Genomic DNA, 21146 nt, shown 5'->3' with positions numbered 1-21146 from the left:
GAGTTCAAGACAGTTTCGAAAATCTTAGCAAGGGATAAAGTTAGGGCAATGGGGCAATAGTTAGAAGGATTAGAATGGTCACCCTTCTTCAGGATGGGCTGAACCAAGGCATGCTTCCAAGAAGAAGGAAAAGTTTGGGTTTTAAGGCAAAAGCAAAAGAGGCGAGCAAGCACAGGGCTTCAGCACACTCCCTCAGAACACGAGGGGGTATTCCGTCCGGTCCATGCGCCTTACTCACATCCAACCTGGATAACACACCGGCAACCCTGCGAGTGGAGGCTATAGAAAAGTGCATAGGTTCAGTAGGAGGATCAGGGGTAGGAGGGATAGAGTAGGAATCGTCTAAGGTGGAATTAGAGGAGAATAAGGTGCCAAAGAGATTGGCTTTGTTTAGGGGAGACTTGGCTATAGAATTATAAGGGCAGAAGAGAGGAGGAAAAGAAGGAGTGCAGAAGTTGTTACAGATGTTTTTGGTTAAGGACCAGAAGGATTTACTAGTCAAGACAGCGGTCATTCTTTTTATAAAATTACATTTGGCCCTACGAAAAATAGCCTTCCAACGTTTCCTAGAAGTAATGAAAGAGGTGTGGGTATTAGGAGAAGGAGATAGTTTCATAGCTTGATATGCCCTATCTCTCACCCTGTGTGCAAGAGAGCAGGTGTCATGATCGTAATGACGGCTAGCCTGTTAAAACCTAATGATTCATATTACTCTTACACGCCCACAAAACCTTCCGAGTCCCCCAGTGGAAACGTCCTCCGTTTTCTCCGTTTCTTTGATGACGTCATCGAGATGTCGTATTTGTGTTGACCGAGTTTGTAAACTCTTTCTGCTACCGAGACCTGTAAACCCCTTTTTCACCTATGAATATCAGAGCCCCTGATAATCATAGTGAAATTGTTGTAAGGAGATTAACTATGGAATTAGTTAATTTTCCTGATAGGAAGATTCAGGCGCTGCGTGTCGGGTCTTGCTCACCCGGGATTACCATCCACATCCTTTTGTGATCAATTTAATTCTTGCCTTTGATAGCTCAGTCAGAGAATTGTTTGTGAAGAGAACATTAGGGAATGAAACTGAGTTCGTAGTCTCAGTTTCAAACATCAGAGTGTACAGTAACGTAATACAATGAAATGGTTAAGCAGGTGGAATCGGTGACCTGGTGTGGGGTGGAGGGTGGCGGTTGGTTCAACGGTCAGTAAGCGCCACGATCCTCCCTCCACAGGTAGGTCATTCCACCTTCTCCGTGTTTAACCCGCCATTTTAAGTGATTTGACCTAATTAATATTTTGGTTGTGCAGGTATTACAGTAACGTAGTTGTGCTTTGAGTGAAGTATTTTTACGTCCTTAACGTCCCTTTGAAACATTGATGTTCGTTATCAACAGTCAGTAAGCGCCACGATCCTCTCTCCACAGGTCCCTATCCAGCCTAGGCCGTGTCTGTAGCGTGGATGACGCATCCACTAGTCTGGGGATATGTCTGAAGACCAGTAGAATCGGTCATCTTTGTGAATCCCGACTGTCAGAAGCTCCACTACCACCTATGGGCCCCATAGCTGGCCAGCCTTCCCCTAATGCTCTGCCCACGTGGTGACACCGGATCATTAGGTCCCACAAACAACTACCAGCCCTATCATTGGTGGATGAGCTCATGGCTCAGTAGGGCTACTTGGTGGTTGTGTTATTCCACCGGAATTATCGGAGTTTGTTGGAAGGTGCCACGTGGTGATGAGACCCCCATGGTGGTCGCTTGAGTATCACTCCTGGGGCTGTTGAGTGTTGTTCTGGCACGTTCCACTGGTTTTAATGGTGCTAAGGTGCTGTGAGAGAGTTTATGTGTGTTATTGTGTATGTACACCCAGTCGTGGTGTAAGTGAATTGAGCCTGAGGGCTGGTAAGGAGTTCCTATTTTGTGCATATAACCATTTTTTTTGTCTTTAATAAGCCATTGTATTTGTATGTTGGGGTCTATTATTCACCTATAGTATCCAGTGTTGTTCTTTCCTATTGCTTGATACTATAATTTCATGTACCCATGGGCCTACCTCTCGCGTCACGCTACCACAGGTTAGAGTATTAAAGTAAGTTGCTATAAGAGTTTCAAGCCCTTATACAGGAGCGATCAAACCATGATTGCAAAGTGAAAATTGTGGTAGAGATGGGATAAATGCACTCATACCACCCTGTATAATCCTAGTAATGCTGTCAGCACATACCAAGGCGTCCCGAGTGGAAGAGCAACATTCATCCCAAGGAAAGTCGGTGAAGAATTCTCGTAAGGATTGCCAACTTGCCTTCCGATAGTGCCATAGTTGACGTTTAGAGGTGGGGTGGGGGAGATGGTCGCGTCCAATTTGATGTAATAGAAATAAGCTTGTGATCAGAAGACCCTAAGGAGGCAGAAATTGAGCATGAGTAGTGTGAGAGGTTAGAGGTAAAACAGAGATCAAGAATGTTAGCAAGTTGATCGTGTAGATAAAAAACGCGTGTAGGGTGTTTGATTATTTGTTCCACATCATTAAATAGGGAAAAAGAAAGTGCCTCAGCTCCACCTGGGTCATCCCTAGCAGAGCCAAGCCCCTCTGTGTGATGTACATTCAAATCCCCCAGGTAGAGGATCTCGGTGTTGGGGTGTGTGGATAGCAACGACTCATGGCAAGAGGTGAAATAGTCAAAGAGTTCCAAATAGTTGGTAGAGTTGGGAGAACAGTATAAGAAACAAAGAAAAACATTCACAGTTGGTAGAGATATTTTTGAGTCAGGTGACATCATAAAGGGAAGATTCAAGATTCGTGAGTCAAGCTATGAGTGTACGTGTGTTGCAGTAGGCGCATACACCTCCCTTACAACGGAAGGAGGTATAAAGGTTGTAGTTGGAGACTTGAAAAGGTTTGGGTGAAGCTGCTTTGGTCAGTTGAAGTTTGTAAAATAGTAAGAGGTCGGGGTAAGAGGTTAATAGTTGGTGCTCCACAGAAGGAAAATTGGATCTCAGGCCGCGAATTTTAGAAAAATTAAGTGTGAAAAAAGCTGATCCTCCAACAACCGCGGTGGCGTCAGTTGAGGCCCCAGTAACTTGATGGTGACAAGGTCAGCCCTGGGGTCCACAACCTTCCCGACCAGTGGGACCCATCCGAAAAAGCCCCGCTTCAATATTTATATCAACTGACATAGGAGAATAATATAGAATAACTAAAACAGATCAAGAATGAGTACCGTTATATTTGTTGTGTTGTCAATAGTAAGAGAAACAATTGAGATCCTGCAACTGTGTGTAAATGAGGTTGAAAATCAAATGAGCAATATGGGACTTGGTCACAATTTTTGTGATGCCATATGGCAGCAGGGTCTACCATTAGACAATACCTTATGCTTCCACTATCTTCCCAGGCGGTAGTACCTCCCTGTTTGGTAGCTGCCTAGTACCTACTACCTACAGTATGTGGCCATAACAAAGAGAAAATTGATACACGCACAAAGAGAGCTTAGACAACATACGCCACACACACCACGCTACAACCTTCAAAGTTAGAGTTTTCAGTTCAGACCTCAAAGTCATATGAGCAGGTAGATAAGTCCCATTGATATTGTCAAGCTGCAGGTCTAATCTCCTAGGGGCAGTCACCTCACGTCCAGTTCTAGTTCTATATTTTCATTCTACTTGAGTGTGTTCTGCTATGGGATTTGCACCATGTTCAGACCCTACTGGTTTCCCGTCAAGTTCCTCCGGATTTCAGGGTCTAGGCTTCTTTGAGGTTTATTGTCTATGGCAGTATTAATGTCTTCTCTTTTTCTAACACTTGTGGGTCGTATAAACTACCGATTTCTTCTGTACTTTTTGCCTTTTTCCGTCTCGACTTCATAGGTTCTGCTTTTGATCATCTTGGTGACTGTGGCCCCTTCCACTATTGTGTCTTGTTGTCAATGGGCTACATCCTGACCGCCTCTCCAACTGAAAGCGGTCTCAGCGATCTATGGTCCTGGTGTCTCTTTGCCACAGTACTCTTCTTGTTCTGCATGAGCCATCTCTCTTCAGTAGGGTATCATTTGTGGGCACCAGCATCTTCATCCTCCTCCCCATTAGTCGTTGTACAGAAATCGTGTTCTGTCCCTCTTGTGGGGGAGTGTCTCGGATGTTCAGAAGTCCTAGGCACATGTCTTCTTTTGCCTTCAAACACCGCTTCATAATTCCCTTCACAGTCTTCACAGCTGCTTCGACAGCTCCATTAGCGCTATTATTGCCTGGACTTGACTTCACATGGGAGATGTTCCATGCTCGGGTAAACTGCTGGAAGTGTTGCGCTGTGAACTGTGGTCCATTATCACTGGTCAGAGTTGCAGGTATGCCATGACGAGCAAAATGACTGACGTTTGTAAACAACTGTCTCAGAGTCAGACACAGGTAACTAGTCAACCTCAATAAACTGACTGAAATAGTCTATGGTAACTAAATAGTCTCGACTCTTGATTGAGAATATGTCTGTCCCTACTTTTTTCCATGGACAGTCTGGTACTTCATGCATGTATAGTGGCTCCGGGACCTGTCTGCTAGCTGAATAAGCACAATTATCACATGATTCTATGTACTACCTAATCTCAGAAGACATTCTGGGCCATAAAATCAGCTCCCTGGCCCGTCTCAGACATGAGTTTATTCCAGAATGGTTCGCATGTAGTTTGTGTTTAATATCACCCCTAAGTGTGCTGGGAATTATAACCCTCTCTCCCCCCAACAAAACATCATCTTGAACAGTTATCTAATTTCTGTAGCTGAAATAAGATGATACACTCACAGGAACATCAATTTTGCCAACTGGCCAACCTTTCAAAGCAACTACCTACAGTTGACTTAGAATTTCATCTTTCTCAGTGGCCTCTCTAACTTCACACTTAGCACAAAAATTTAATAAAATGACATTACACGTTGGACTCCGCTAACCCGGGACACGATAATAGTCCGGGATGGTGTCAGAGCTCACTTCTAGTGGCTGTTGCAACTATTTTAAAAACAAAATACTTATAATTTATCCCTAAATATGTCTCCTAAAAGACCAGCAAGCAGTGGAAGTGGTTGTAATGTGGCAAAATGAAAGCATGTGACATTAAATATTTTAGAAAAGGTGTCCATACTGAATAAATTAGACAATAATAGTACATTTTACGCATTATTTTGCCTTTTTAAACCTCGGTTTCGATGGTTCAGAATTTTCGCCAATCCGGAACCGGTCTGGTCCCAGGTTTCCCAGATTAGCAAGGTCCAACTTGTACAGTATACTACAGTAGTATATGTCCTTAGTACATTACTTAATTGACACTAAATATTAGCCTGCCATAACAGGGTATTAAATAAAGCAAATATATTTAATGTTACTTTTATTAAAAAAAACAAAAAAAATTTGTGTTAACAATGTTTTTGTACTTTTCATTGCTCATGTTTTTTTAATATATTGTGTTTGCTTCAACACTCATTTTTATGTAGTTTTATTATTGCTTCAATGTTTTTGTATTTTTTATGCTTGCATGTAGTAAGAGTAAATATAGTGAGGGTCATTGTTCATGGAGGTCAGTCATCATCTGTCCAGTGAACCAAGCGCAGTTCCTTTAATATCAAAAACTTTAGGCAGCATTCTTATGTCATCAAAAGGTGATATCATCAGTTATTTTCCACAGTTGAAACTGATAATAAATCATTATTATATGAGAAGTTTTTGCACTGTCACCTTAGGGTTAAGATAAGTGAGGAAACTGGTGAAGGTTGTAGTCAAGCGGGGGTTGTCAACAGGTTGGGTCCATCTTAGTAGTTACTTCACACACACAATATAGCCAGCACAGGTACATGGTGGTGAGCCTAGTTGATGGAATTAGATATATTTCTTAGAATTTTCAATCTATTGTTTAATTCTTTTAGAAGGCTCATATTCTTGGGGGTTATCACTGCATTCAAGACACTGACACTCTACAATGTTATCATAATGAGAGATGTAGGTTTCTCCTGTATCACAGAGCAGCTCTACCTCCATCTTGTCAGATTTTGAAGGTTTACAGCAGAAACATGTGGAGACATGTTTTTGCTGTTGACCTGAAAAGAAAAAAAATAGAGAAAAATCACATTAAATACTGAAAGTGTAATTTGATTTACTTTAACTGGAATTGTCCATTAACAAGAATCCTTAAGTGTCCCAGTGATGATGAACTAATACAGACTACCACAGTTTATAATTTACAAGATTCCAAATTGTCTGAAATGACGTACTATAAAACACATTTTCTTCTTCACTGTTTATGACTACAGGTTGTACCTCTCTAGTCCGGCATTCTGTGGTCCGGAAACTCCCGTGGTCCGGAACGATTTTAGTTTGTCCAATAGGTAGATAGGCAGCTTTTTTTTTTTCTCATCTGAATTATTATTATTATTACAGGAGTATTAAATTTTTGCCCCTCAGGTCCCAATGTGGGTCAGTGACCTATGCCTGGGTGGGCTAATCCCCTTAAAAAAAAAGCCGCGGGAAATTAAGGTTTGTTTACATCCGGCAGTTCGGCTGCTCTCTCTCTCTCTCTGCTTGTCTATACAGAGTACAACATTTAACCCTTCAATATATATGAGCAGTAAATAAGTGTTGCTTTCATATTCTTATGTAGAGTAATGACGATAAATTTTCACATGTGCGCACTTACATACGAGCAGTCTCACTTTTTTTTTTTTACCATTAATGGTTAGCCACTTATAGTGTTCCATTTATTAACATTAAATAACAGTACAGGTACTTCAAGCAACCATATTCATTTTTTACATTAATTTTACTACAGCTAAACTCAGGGTCTTATTTTCTTCAGTTCTATATGTAGAACCAATCAGTCACTGGTTTCGTAAGCTTTAACATAAACAATGCCGGCAGCCGTCTCGTCTCCTCTAATATTCCACGTATTATTTATAAATTGTATTGTTAATTTTGCACACACGTACATTAATTCAATAAAAACAAATTCAGAAACATTAATTAAAATATATATGAACAGTAAATAAGTGTTGCTTTCATATTCTTATGTAAAGTAATGACGATATGTTTTCACGTGTGCGCATGCGCACTTACATATGCGATCTCTCTTTTTCTTTACCATTATCGTTAGCTACTTCTATTGTTCCATTTATTAACATTAAATAACATTACTTAAAACAACCATATTAATTTTACTACAGCTACAACCAAGGTCTTATTTTCTTCAGTTTTATATGTAGAACCAGTCAGTCACTGGTTTTGTAATCAACGAAAACAATGTTGTGTCATTTCCTCGTGTTTTAATATTCTACGTATCATTAATGAATTTTATTGCTCATTTTGCACACATAAACATTAATTCAATAAAAAAGACATTCAGTAATAAACGATAATGAATCTTTTGTACATAAGAGAAATGACGCTGTTTACACGATTATGCACGTCGTCTGCACATTGGCGGGCCGTTCAAACCCGTCGAAATTCAAGTTTACGCCGTCAAAATGTTTATTTATTTAATTTTTTGTGTGTTCCAATAAAATACGTTAAGAATTAAAAACTCGCGAAATTTGAGAAGCTACTATACGACATTTAACCCTTCAATATGTCTTCAAAGAGACCATGATGCAGAGAAAGTGGTGCTAGTGCTTCCAGGCATAAGCACAAGTCACTATCTATCCAGGAAAAGGGGTGAATTTCCATGGTCCGGCAATTTCCATGGTCCGGCACCCGTCAGGTCCTGAGGTTGCCGGACTAGAGAGGTACAACCTGTAGTACATTTAAAATGCTCCTTTCTACTCATTACATTAAATAATACCAAGTTTAATACTATACTAAAAGTTTTCTGAAGGCCAATATGGTCAGTGGCTTCAAATTTCATATAGTACAGAAGAAATTCTATAATTCTTGAAGAATTCACTTTTGACCCAACCTGTTCACCAAAAACTAATATAGCTTTCATTTTCCAATAAAATCTAATAATAAAACCTAAACAAAACCTAGGAAAAAATATATATACGTACAGTATAACAAAAGAAATGATCAAGTGGCAAATACCAACTTTTTGATTAATTATTGAACACAATAAGAGGTTTGTAGATAATTTCCTCTCTGAAGCTTTGTCACCAACCAGCCAGTGTAAGCATGAATCACTGGATACATTAGGTTATGTCAAGTCACCCTAAATAGATAAATGTATTAGGGTTTTTATCTACTGTCACTCCTCATTTAACGAAGCTTTGGCCAAGGGATTTTCGTTTTGTGGCAGGAAAAAAAAAGTAAATATTGTATAATAGTAAGTATGGTATCATTCAAGAAAAAACAAGAAAACATTAGTGAAAAATAAAAACATATAAAATCTGCAGCTATCTTTGTTATTTACACCCCTAAGCCAATCAGCAATCATCTCAAGATGTATACAGTGGCCCGTCAAGATTCGTGTCAGATATGTCTCGGTATGTCTCTTCATATTCATTATCTACAGGTACGTGTGTTTTGGGAACATTTAATGCCCATTATGAGGGAAATGGTTGGCAAGAGAGTGTGTTAGTAAATCAGCCAAGGTGCCCAGGAAAGTCATTTGTAGGTGCACAGTAGTAGCGAGGCAGCAGTAGTAAACCACACAGCAAGCTCTCCAAAAATTAACTGGTGAGTGTTATTAAAATAAGTTTAATTTATTATTTATGTTAACAAAGTCATTATTTGAATGTACAAAGTTAATAATTGTCACCTATACTGATTGTGGCAGCCCTTTTTGTTGTTTTATTATTGATGCTCCGGGGCAGTTTGCTGGCCATGTAATGTTTACTTTTCGTACAAAGATGGCGGTGGAAAATTACATATGTATTTCTAGGTAATTGCAACGTTTTCTAATGTTTAAGACTTATTTTGGCTCATTTTATCATCATTTAGACATTCTATAGGTATATAATAATATTTAAAGGCATTTATTTATTATTTCAGCTAATTTTGCTATTAAGCAAGTATCCATCTTCATTAGCACCATGTTATAATGACCTCTTTTATAATGACCAAAGCACTCCAGCTTTGAACTTCTTTTTATTATTGATTATTAGACACCTCACTTCCCTCCTCCCCCTCCTGTGACATTATAAGCAAATGGAAATTTCACTAAGACAGAAGACATTTATAATTATGAAAAAAAAAAGTAAACAAGGTATTAAGATGAAAATAATTAAAAAATATATATTATTTTCATTTCATAATAATAGAGACTGGGACATGATAGGGCAAAGCAAACTTTATTATATCAATGACCCAAAAAATCATACAGCTTACCTTGCTTCTGAAACACTGTAAAGGAATCACAGGATCCAGAGCACCGCTTAAAGTTGGGAACAGTATTGGTGTTTCTGCATGTTCCCCTACGTGGTAAAGATATCTCAAAGAGGCCGACAGTTTCTTCAAGAGGTATGACCTCTGGTTTACACTTTCCTAGAAAAAAAAACCCTGTCACAGTTATCCAAGTCTTTTTATATCTGTCCACAAAATTGTCTTCTCGGTTAATTGGGATGAAACAAGTATATCAAGCCTCAAAAAGAGGGGGGTGCTACATCTCTCCACCTCACGCCCCCCCCCCCTGAATTGGGTACACACACCAAAGAGATCTAAGCAAGTAAGAGTTTATAACAATATGTACTTTCATGCCACAATTGAAATACTGTATTCTACATTAATTCAAAATCCAAATTTTCTCTAATACGTGAACAGAGAACATCACTGCTACCTTCTGTACATCATAAAAAAAAGTAAAGGAAATAATTTTTTTAATTCATAATGATTGTGAACAAAACTTCCACAATGCCTCATTGTAACACATTCAATTTGTTTGTAAAGTTGAATGTCAATGTGACTACCATCTCCAGTGATTGTCTAATTTATAAATTATTTCCACATTGTACAAATGTCTCATGCCATTCCCTCGGGTACTTTACCGACACATATTGTAAATGGATCTTACAGTACATTTTCATTATAATAAAGAAGTTATGGATTGCTTAAATTTTTATCCTAAAAATTGTTAGTTACTTTGTTAAATGGCACCTGTATATCCACCAAACTAGTAAAACACTTCAGTCAACCATGTTGCTGACCTGAGAGTGAACTTTTTGTAGACATTTCTTGGTAAGAAAAATACCTACCAACATTTCTGAATGCAGAGTTAGTTTTGATAAGTGCTCTTAGACTTGAAATAAGTTCCACTTTGACACCACTATAGTCAATCACTCAACCAGAGTATCGTCCTCATATCTGAGAGATAACAACTTCAGTCCTCCACTCTAAACGTTTTTGGGCTGTTTTCACCAATCCTCCAAGATTTTCTATCTCTCTCTCTGTGGACTCAGTTTTTAATTTCATTCTTCCATCCCAGTCTCTGCGTTTCCCTGGCCCTCCTTCCCTCAACTTTGCCCATTAATATTTGTGTTAATATCCCCTCCAAATAATTGTCAGAATTGCAATATTTAATATTTATCCTGACAGTAATGTAGCCGAAAAAAGATCCACCAATCACAATGACCTTTACATACAACCTTACTTTACCAAGTATTGCCAGGTAAAATTGCCAGTACGAGACTCAGGGTAGGGTCGCTGGATCTTTGGCTGACTGTACATGAATAATTATATCAAAATATACAAATTTCATCAAAATCTAATGCTTCTAAACTGCTAAGGTTATGATCATTTTCATGATTACTATTAATGATGACAAGATTGTTATTGTGTGATTGTGGCAACATAATCCTGAATATATAAGCTTCAATTTATTACAAGAATGAATGCCCTATCACAATTAGTACAAGATATATAGTTAGTTCAAATTTCCAAAGCCGAATCATAAGGTAATCTCTTCCCTGACCACTCATCCCCTCCTTCCATAAAGGAGGTGGAGGTGGGGGATTGTCTGTTGCTGCAATCCATTTTTTTATTTATTCATTATTATATTTTCATATTATCAGCCTTTTATGGTGTATGTGTCATCATTAATGGAGACCGAGGTCGAGTGTGGCAGGTGTGTGTGTGTGTCATATGGATGATGCAGTAGGTGCTCTCTTCCCAGGAGGATTACCATCACCATTGTTTGAATTATTTGGCCTAAAATTTTACCCCTTTTCTGTGGCTGATTGTGTGTTGAACTTAAAGCTAACCAATCACAGTGCAGCATTATGGGCAAGTCCATTCTAAGAGTGAGGGAATAAACTGCTTACTCATAGGTCCAAGAGAAGGAAAGAGGCCAAGAGATTGCTCGCTGGCAGTAATTTTAAATGCTCGCACATGGCTGGAATTTAAAACAACACATATTTAAGGGTTTGGGACAAAAGTTTCTTGCCAGGTCTGGACTATCTGAAATTCAGATTTTCGAGGGTTTACTGTGTGTGTGTGTACCCTGTATACACACACATACACGCAGTAAAACCTCGTTAAGGCGGACCCTGCTAAGGGAGCTGTGCAACGAGCTTGCAGAGCCCCTGAAGATTCTGTTTTGTAAATGCCTGGATGAACAAATGGTCCCCAGTGAATGGAAAGTGGCTTATGTGAGTCCTATCTTCAAGAAGGGCGATAGGCACTCCACGAACAACTATAGACCGGTGAGCCTGACCAGCATAATATGTAAAGTACTTGAGAGTATTATCAGAGATGCAGCGATGGAACATCTACTACGAAACAACCTTGTAAAAGATTGCCAACACGGTTTTATGCCGGGGCGCTCTTGCTTGACACAATTGCTCAAGGTATTGGATATTTGGACCCATATTCTAGAACGGGGTGGTAATATCGACAATATTTACCTAGATTTTGCCAAGGCTTTCGACAGTGTACCCCACGAAAGGCTGAAAATCAAACTGGAAGGGTACGGAATTCGGGGAAATGTCCTAGCGTGGATAGAAGACTTTCTACATGACCGCAAGCAATGTGTGGTGATTAATGGCACGAAATCGTCATCTGTACCTGTAACAAGTGGGGTACCGCAGGGTAGTGTATTGGGCCCGCTGTTGTTTGTTTGTTTCATAAATGATATGCCTGACGTTGTACACTCCTCCATACAAATGTTTGCCGATGACGCCAAGTTATTTCGGGAAATTAAGAACCAAGCGGACTGTGAAGAGCTGCAGAAGGACCTCTGTGGGCTCCAGGAATGGTCGAAGGAATGGCTGCTGAGATTCAATGTCACGAAGTGTAAGAGGATGCACCTGGGGCGTACCAACGGTAAGGAGGCGTACCATATGTCCCAACGGGATGAAGAAAATGTACTAGTTGAGACTGTGTGTGAGAAGGACCTAGGTGTGTATGTTGACAATGAGCTGAAGTTCTCGGGCCATTGTGAGAAGAAGGTAAATCAGGCAAATAAATTATTGGGTCTTATAAGAAGGTCGTTCAGATATCTAGACGGTCCGTCCCTCGTGACGATCTTCAGGAGTGAAGTGCTTCCCCATCTGGAGTACTGTCACCCCATCTGGTCCCCGAGATATGCTAGGGACTGTCAGTTGGTTGAAAATGTTCAAAGGAGGGCCACCAAGCTGGTGCCTGCACTTCGGCATCTCAGCTACCCTGCGAGATTGGAGCGCCTGAACTTGCCTAGCTTATACTACAGACGGGCAAGGGGGGACCTAGTTGAGGTTTATAAGCATCTCAGGGGGCACTACTCAGTTGAGTGTCCTTACTTGGAGCTGGCGGACGCTCGCCCCACAAGGGGTCACAGCTCAAGATTGAAGAAGCCGCAAGTCCGGAAAACCGTGAGGGCAAACTTTTTCGGAGTGAGGGTTGTAAACTCTTGGAACAATCTACCAGAAAGTGTTGTGACGGCACCGAGTGTGAGCTCTTTCAAGAGAAGACTTGACCAACACTGGAGCGGGTTCAGGTACATTCAGGAGCCGGTGCATGCCCAGTATTTGCCAACAGTGCGTGACAGAGACGTGACCGATCGCCCGGGCGGCTAGCGAGCCGACCTTTTGGTGAAGAATATAAAGGAAAAGAGTCGTGACCGATCGCCCAAGCGGCTAACAAGCCGATCAGTGGCGAAGAGGATAAAAAAAAAAAAAATAATACAAAAATGAAAATATTTCAATATTTTTTTCACAGAAATAAAGTGGGTCAAAATTTGTCCTAATTTGCAATATGTCCGCCTTGAGCCAAAATTTCAAGGGACCAAGGCGTCAGCATGTGGGACACAGGTGCCTGAGAGTTATCATTGTTTTGGGAAATATTATTTCATTCACTCTAGTAATGATACAATGTTCCTTATTGTTTTATCATAGGTAAATGCATGGTTTATGATTATCACTGTGCCTGTCACCATTCATTTTCAAATTAGATTACAAGATATGTATTTCTCCTATACGTATTTCGATCGTACGCCTGGCAATGGGAGCCTGGGAGCGAGTGAGTGACGTCTAGTTAAATAATTGTCTGCAGTTGTAACTCTCCTCCCCCCCTTGCCACATTTCACTGGATTTACTGTGATTATTAGTGTTTACTGATATAATAGTACTTAACAGGGGTTAATCATGGCAGTGTAGCCAGGTTAGACTCATCACTGTAACCACCACGATATTGGGCCAAGCTGTAAAGAGTTACAGTAAAAGTCCAAAAATCCGGATGCCAGAAATCCGGACCACCCGAGAATCCGGACTTTACGAAAACTAATTTTTTTTTTTTTTTTTTTTTTAAGCGGGCTTATGTGTGTATGTGCGCATGCGTGAGCGCCACAGCTGCACAGCGACAACAAGCGACCACGTGGTCGCCACTTTAAAACGAGCAATCAAATTGTGACAACATACCTTATATACTCGTCTATAACCCCCCCTCGTTTATAGGTCTACCCTGATTTTTTGACCAAGAAATCGTTAATTTATGATATTCCTCGCTTATAGTTCGACCCAAGTTTTTGAGGGTAATGGAACAACAAAACCTGCTGTAAAAACACTAAGTCCTATAAACCGAGGCTCGCCCTGCCTGAAACACGAGTGCCGAAGGCAAATTGTTTACCATTTATTATTACGACACTTTACACTGAAACGCAGGTAGTTTCAACAAAAATATTGTACATTTCCATTCAAATATTTATTCAAGTCAATTAGGAGGGAATATTATTGTAATACAGTTTTTTAACTAAACCATTCGAAAAGCGATTACGGTAACATCTTTTGAACGAAAGAAAGCGAAAGTCATTGTTTTCGTCACGATTTGATCCCACTTTCCACTGTAATACGTACGTAATTTCAGCAAAAATATTACATTTCCGTGAATGTATTATATCAAGCACAGTATGAATGGAATATCATTGTAATATAACAGAATTTTAACTGAAAACTATTAAAAAAACGAGTAACATCTCAAGAACATCGGAAGCTCAGGTAAAGTCTTTTGTTTTCGTCATGTATTTTATCCTATTTTACATTGAAATGCATCTCGTTTCAGCAAAACTACTATTTATTTCCGAGAATATATTCATTCAGGCGCAGTTTAGGTAAAATATACGTGTGATGTAATAGTTTTTTAACTGAAAACAATTCGAAAAACACATACCCTCTAGACCTGTTCAAGGCGAGGACTGGGAAAAGCTGTTTGGTGCTGCAGACGATGACAAAGAAAATGATTTTAATGGATTTTAATGAAAATATTCAGAGATATGGTATCGTAGTATTTATTCAAGTCAATTAGGATAGAATATTATTGTAATACAACAGTTTTTTAACTGAAAACCATACGAAAAGCGATTGGGATAACATCTTTTGAACGAAAGAAAGCGAAAGTCATTGTTTTCATCACGATTTTATCCCACTTTCCACTGTAATACATACGTCATTTCAGCAGAAATATTACATTTCCGTGAATGCATTATATCAAGCACAGTATGAATAGAATACCATTGTAATATAACAATATTTTGAGTCTTACTCTTTCCATTTACAGAGTACTGTACAAGCCCATAATAATGGCCCCTAAAGTAGATAAACTTCGTTGTGTGAAGAGAAAGAAGAACACGTTGAAATTGAGTGACAAACTTGAAATAATTAAGAAACTAGAACGTGATGTGAGCAATACTATTCTAATGGAAACATACGACATTGGAAAGTCTACAATTTATGATATAAAAAAGGCAAAGAATAAAATTCTAGAATTCACAGCTTTTTCATTAAAACTACTCGTTTTGATAAATGAAGCATGCTATATTTGCTAATGAATACACTATCAAAATGTACCTGTTCATCTCTTCTTTATTCCTCCTTAAATTTCAATTTTAAAAGTACTGCCTGAGAATTCGGAAAATCCGAAAATCCAGACCGACCCAATCCCAAAGCAGTCCGGATTTTTGGACTTCTACTGTATATGGTTGCTTTTCAACTCGTATTTTTGGGTATATACACACAACTTTCTTTCTTTATTTTTACTCAGTTACATGCACACAGCATCCTACATACACACTTGGAAAAAAGTAAAAGAAATAATTGTCCTAAAGGGAATATACATTTCTTTGCACATAAGTTAGCTGGCTGAGTGAGGGAGGGGAAGTCGGTCGCAAAGTGTAGGGGGGGGGGGTGCTAAGGAAACAGCGTCCCAGCTGATCTTCGTTACTATGGTGAAACAGGTAGTATATGCAATTGGTGACTGTGCTAAACTTTTATTTGGCTTTTATTTACTGATTTGGCAAAACAATACAATTTTTTTGTAACTTATTTATTGATATTATTTTTATTTATTCCTTATATTAGTCATAGAAAATTATGGCTACAGGAGGAAAATACACACAAAAGTTTTTTCCTAAATATTCCCTGCCGTAAGATACGGTACAGTACTGTATTTTGGTGTTTTTTAAACCATTATGTATAGTGTTTATATATTTAGTATTTGCCATAGGCTGAAGTAGCAGTAATATTTTTTTTCATTATAATTGAAAAAAAATTAACAACTATGGCCAACTAAGAAAGTGTTTGGTATCAGTAAGGATGGTGAGAAGGTTAAGCCTAAGATCTTTTCAGTGAACTAAAAATTAGTGTACTGTACAGTACTTTATGTACTGCACTTTGCCTTTTTAAATTAATTTTGATTAAAAAACATGTATTTCCTTCATAACACTTGGACACATTGGTGGTGTACTCGTTTTTTGTTTAAAATGGCGGTCTTTTTAGAAAAAAAATGCTCGAAGGTGGACAACCTCTTATCCCGGACATTCCTTCCCCACAATTAGTCCGCCTTAACGAGGTTTTACTGTGTACATAAACAGAATCATAGCATGGTGACTTGACTTAAACAGCATCACAATTCAGTACTGCAGAATACCTTAAACAACTGATAGGTTGTGCATTTCCTGTATTTTAATCAAAATAATTACAACAATAATAGTGGTACTAAAGGGAACTTTGTGTTACATTTCCCCAGTATCTTCCACTATTACAGTCACCTCTCGATTTACACGGATTTAATTTGCATGTTTTTAAAATAACACTAGTATTAAATTAATATCTATTTTTAAAATAACAAAGTTTTTTAAGAGAATGCCATTGTGCCAGGCAGCGGAGTTCAGTACCTCATTTTTTGTACCTCATTTTTTCCTACTTTATAAAATAGGAAAGAGTAACATCACCTAAACCTCAGCCATCGACATCTGGCAACGCAAATACTCAAACTTCTCCTCCCCCATCACCTGCTCTTTCATTTGATTCATATGACTCCTTCCCCTATGTTGACAATGAGCTGAAGTTCTCGGGCCATTGCGAGAAGAAGGTAAACCAGGCAAATAAATTATTGGGTCTTATAAGAAGGACTTTCAGATATCTAGACGGTCCATCCCTCGTAACGATCTTCAGGAGTGAAGTGCTTCCCCATCTGGAGTACTGTCACCCCATCTGGTCCCCGAGATATGCTAGGGACTGTCAGTTGGTTGAAAATGTTCAAAGGAGGGCCACCAGACTGGTGCCTGCACTTCGGCACCTCAGCTACCCTGAGAGATTGGAGCGCCTGAACTTGCCTAGCTTATACTACAGACGGGCAAGGGGTGACTTATAGTTGAGGTGTATAAGCATCTTAAGGGGCACTACTCAGTCGAGTGTCCTTACTTGGAGCTGGCGGACGCTCTCCCCACAAGGGGTCACAGATCAAGATTGAAGAAGCTGCAAGTCCAGAAAACTGTGAGGGCAAACTTTTTCGGAGTGAGGATTGTAAACTCTTGGAACAATCTACCAGAAAGTGTTGTGACGGCACCGAGTGTGAGCTCTTTCAAGACAAGACTTGACCTACACTGGAGCGGGTTCAGGTACATTCAGGAGCCGGTGCATGCCCAGTACTTGCCAACAGTGCGTGACAGAGACGTGACCGATCGCCCGGGCGGCTAGCGAGCCGATCTTTTGGTGAAGAGAATAAATGAAAAGGAAAAGTAATCAGAGACGTGACCGATCGCCCAAGCGGCTAACGAGCCAATCAGTGGCGAAGAGGATAAAAGTAAAAAGTAGTAACCCCCCCACCTCTCCTCTACCACCACCAGTTCCGCATGCCATCCCAGCCATCATTCAACATAAATGTTAGCACAAATTTTCATTTAAAATCTATTTCCTTACTACTGTATTATTAGGTTTGCTTCTACTGTATTATTGTACTACTATCATTATTATTATTATTATTGCTTTATTATTGTTATTATATTATTGTAGATAAAACATATTGAAGGAAATAGATTAACAAATTACAGTTTTTAGGGAACGTTTCCCCTAACCTCTGCCATTTCCTTTATTTATTCTGGGATAATTAAGTTTTATTTACACGTTTTTCATTTACACAGTCATTCTGAAGAATGTAACTACCATTTAAATAGAGAGATGGCTGCACAGGCACTCATCTGCTTCTTGGAGATATTATTTACTTTCTTTAACACTCTCGGGATCACGTGAAATTTATTTAATCAGCCTGTCACTCGCTCTGTTTGGAGCCCGCACAATGACCAGAAATCGTGGAGAGGATATTTTTTCCTGAGATATTTTCATGGCTATGATAGTCAAATGGGCTGAAAATCATATGAAAAAAAAATTATAATAATAAATAAATAAATAAATACAGTAAAGCCATTTTGGCGAGTATAAATAAAAAGTGAGAGTTTACTGTTGATTCCTCTTCATGCTGTACCCATATTATTGCATTAGTAGTCAGTATAGAATGCAGATGACAAGAAAGAAGACGATGGTGTAATCAGAAAAAAAAGATAATGTAAAAAGTAACGGATTTACAAAATAAAAAGTAAAAATAAGTAGTGATTAGGCATACAGTCGCCGAAATGTTTATGCACATTATTTTTCTTGCCATTTTTTGTTGATATCTTTTAAAATATCTTTTTTTTATGGTGGATTATTACTGTACACATACTAAGGAAAAGAAATAGAACAGTTAGAAGTTTCTGTGACAAAAACTCAAATTTTGGCAATAATATTTCCACTTACCCCTCAGACGAGGTAGACCTTGGCATATGCAAGACAATGGTGATGGCGTTATGAATACATATCAAATAAAAACAATATATTCATTATAATTCACCATACCCACAAGCATGACTCTACTGCACCACATTTCACTATCACTTATTATTTTTGCAAGCTGGGCCGATATATTACGACATGCTTTGACGTTTTGATGGCTATACAGGTGACACCTTCTGAAATGGCTGGAGTATTAAGTATGTCCTAATTCTTATACAAACTACAAATATGATTCTTACCTGTTGTAGTATTGCACCCTTTGCAACAACCAAACTCATCCATATATATAGCTTCATCAGGACACTCAGGGTCAAAATATGGACATTCCTTCCTGGTTGCAACAGTAGTTGGGACACCATTACGAAGTTCACAGCTGTACTCAAAACAGACGTTTTCTTCACTCTCCCAATGTTGACCAATGGAGTAAGCTACATCATCATCAACACAGTGTGTTGGAATACACTTGCCACAGCATTCATCACTGGTAGAAGTAACAAATGTTATAAAAAATCAATTACATAAGGAAGTTAATTTCTGTTTCTATAATGAGATAACATAAAAAAGATAAAATTATCCTAAGGCATACTTGAACACCATTAGGCTTACCTGGATCGTAGTTATCTCATCAACAGGCAAAGATATATCAGACATAAAACAAGACTGAAGACCAAATGCACTAACGGAGTGAATCTTTTCAGATGTATAAATCTTAGTCCAACAGTGCAAACCTTCATATGGCAAGGTGAAAAATAATAATACAGTATGGAATAAGAAGATAAACATAAAGATTTTTTTTTTAAACTTGGAATATTCTCTGTTTCTCTTGGTGTTGGTAGTCCAGTGATACTACGGTGTCACACTTGCTTCCCACCAATAAGTCCCAGGTTCGATCCTGAGTTTAGCGTAAACAGGATGTTCTCTAGTGTGATCCTATCGCCAAAACACAACACATATTAATACACCTGGCATATTAATATTCTTCATGTGGCAATGGAGGATTTCAGAGGAGTGGTTTTTTTATCATGCAATAGTTGTGTCAGCTCTTACTGAGTGAATACGGTACTTCTACAAATGTCTCAATTCAATTTCAATTCAATTTCAATTGTTTATTCCTTGATAGAGGAAGTGGGATCCTAGTGCTGTCACTAGGTACCCCTGCACAATGACACCAGAAGCATCTGGCAAGTGTGACAAGTATATACAGTATAAATATTATAAAGGGGCTTACTAAAGCCTAAGGAAGGAAGGATATTCCTTCAACACATAATCAATATTATTTACAAAATATCTGGCCAGTATGGGGAGGATCATCGTGTCTCCGTCAGGGGGTCGTGGAGTGGTGGTCCAGCAGGCGTCACGGAAGCGTTGTGTGTGGGGACATCTTAGGAGGTAGTGAATAAGGGTGCTGCTGTCGGGTCTTCTGCATAATGCACAAGAGCGTTGCTCAGGGGATGCGGGGATACCAATCTCCCAAGCAAAGTCATACCCAATGATGATACGGGCAGCAATCACGTCCCCTTTCCGCGACCCTTTCCCGTAGACGTACGAGAGGTCAGGAAGTTTACGGAGGACATCGTACCAGGACAAATGTCTCTATTTTTCTTTTCTGACCATCGCTTTATGCGCACCACTTCATGCGAATTTGCTATTATGTGAGGACCCTACTTCTACCCACAATTTGCTTAATGAAAAAAAGCTATTATGCAGTCTGTGCATAATATGGCATACAAGTGGTTTTGTGGTGATGCTGAGAGTGGGCGAATTCAGCCAGCAAGCTGACTTCAGAGACATGTGGCTGCTACGCTCTGCATGCTGTGACGTCATATCGGGGAAAGTGTGAGGCATCCATACATACATAATACTGTTCACACTCATGCTCTCCATTTTTCTTTTTTATAGTTTCATACTGTATTACATTGCCTTTATTTCTTAGCCACATCAGAGTACTGAAATGATTTTCCAACAACTTTTACAGTTTCATTACATAAATCAGTGGCAACATCATAGCCATCACAAGGCCAAAGCTGCTTGGCAATTTGGTGATGTGTCTTATGTAGTGAAGATTATGCAGGTGAGTATGGGGCCCACACTTTCAGTGTACAGTAGATGAAGTGGATCACACTTACAATATGCTTTCGGTAAATTCAGAGTTCCAATTTTCTACATTATATCAAGGACAGAGAATTTATTGTCGACCATCACTAGCACTTAAAATTTTTCCTTCATGGTGAGGCGCTTTCTGCTCTTTGGAGCCTTACTTGGGCATTGTTCTCACAATGTGTTATTTATATGTCAGGAGAGAGCAGATGAATATAACATGACAGACTGATAGCGAAGCCTCGAAGGGTTCATAACTTGTGTGTTCGTGCGCGTGTTGCCCCGCCATAGTTAACATGGCCTGCCGTTCAGAAAGGACCCGGTCCTTAACTTCGGCCCGACCTGGGTGGGCTAGAAATTGTGGTTTCCGACTGTACATCTGCACTGAGTAATAGCCATGTGTAGACTATGTGCACCACAGCTGTGCTCTTGTGATGTGGGCTGGGCTGGCAAGACCATGTGGTCCATGCTGTTTCGCTCCTTAACAATAACGATGACCCGCAAGATATATTTTTTTTATTTATAAATAACTTTTTTTTCAAGATTCGTGCCCTTACTTAGGTAGTCTGGGT

The 21146-nt window shown here is 39.3% G+C and overlaps 1 protein-coding gene across 1 annotated transcript in view; it reads right to left on the bottom strand.

Moving 5' to 3' along the window:
• Nucleotides 1-5359: 5359 nt before the first annotated feature.
• LOC121859372 (hemocytin-like) overlaps nt 5360-21146 on the bottom strand; it is a gene marked incomplete at its 5' end in the record, with an annotated part of 457920 nt that continues 442133 nt past the window's right edge. The window contains 3 exon segments of the mRNA XM_042356148.1: nt 5360-6078; nt 9293-9448; nt 18717-18958. Coding sequence (XP_042212082.1) covers nt 5888-6078; nt 9293-9448; nt 18717-18958 — 589 coding nt within the window.

This window comes from Homarus americanus, unplaced genomic scaffold, assembly GCF_018991925.1.
Source record: "Homarus americanus isolate GMGI-L3 unplaced genomic scaffold, GMGI_Hamer_2.0 scaffold7626, whole genome shotgun sequence".
Lineage (NCBI taxonomy): Eukaryota > Metazoa > Arthropoda > Malacostraca > Decapoda > Nephropidae > Homarus > Homarus americanus.
This window is presented reverse-complemented; position numbering and strand designations above follow the sequence as displayed.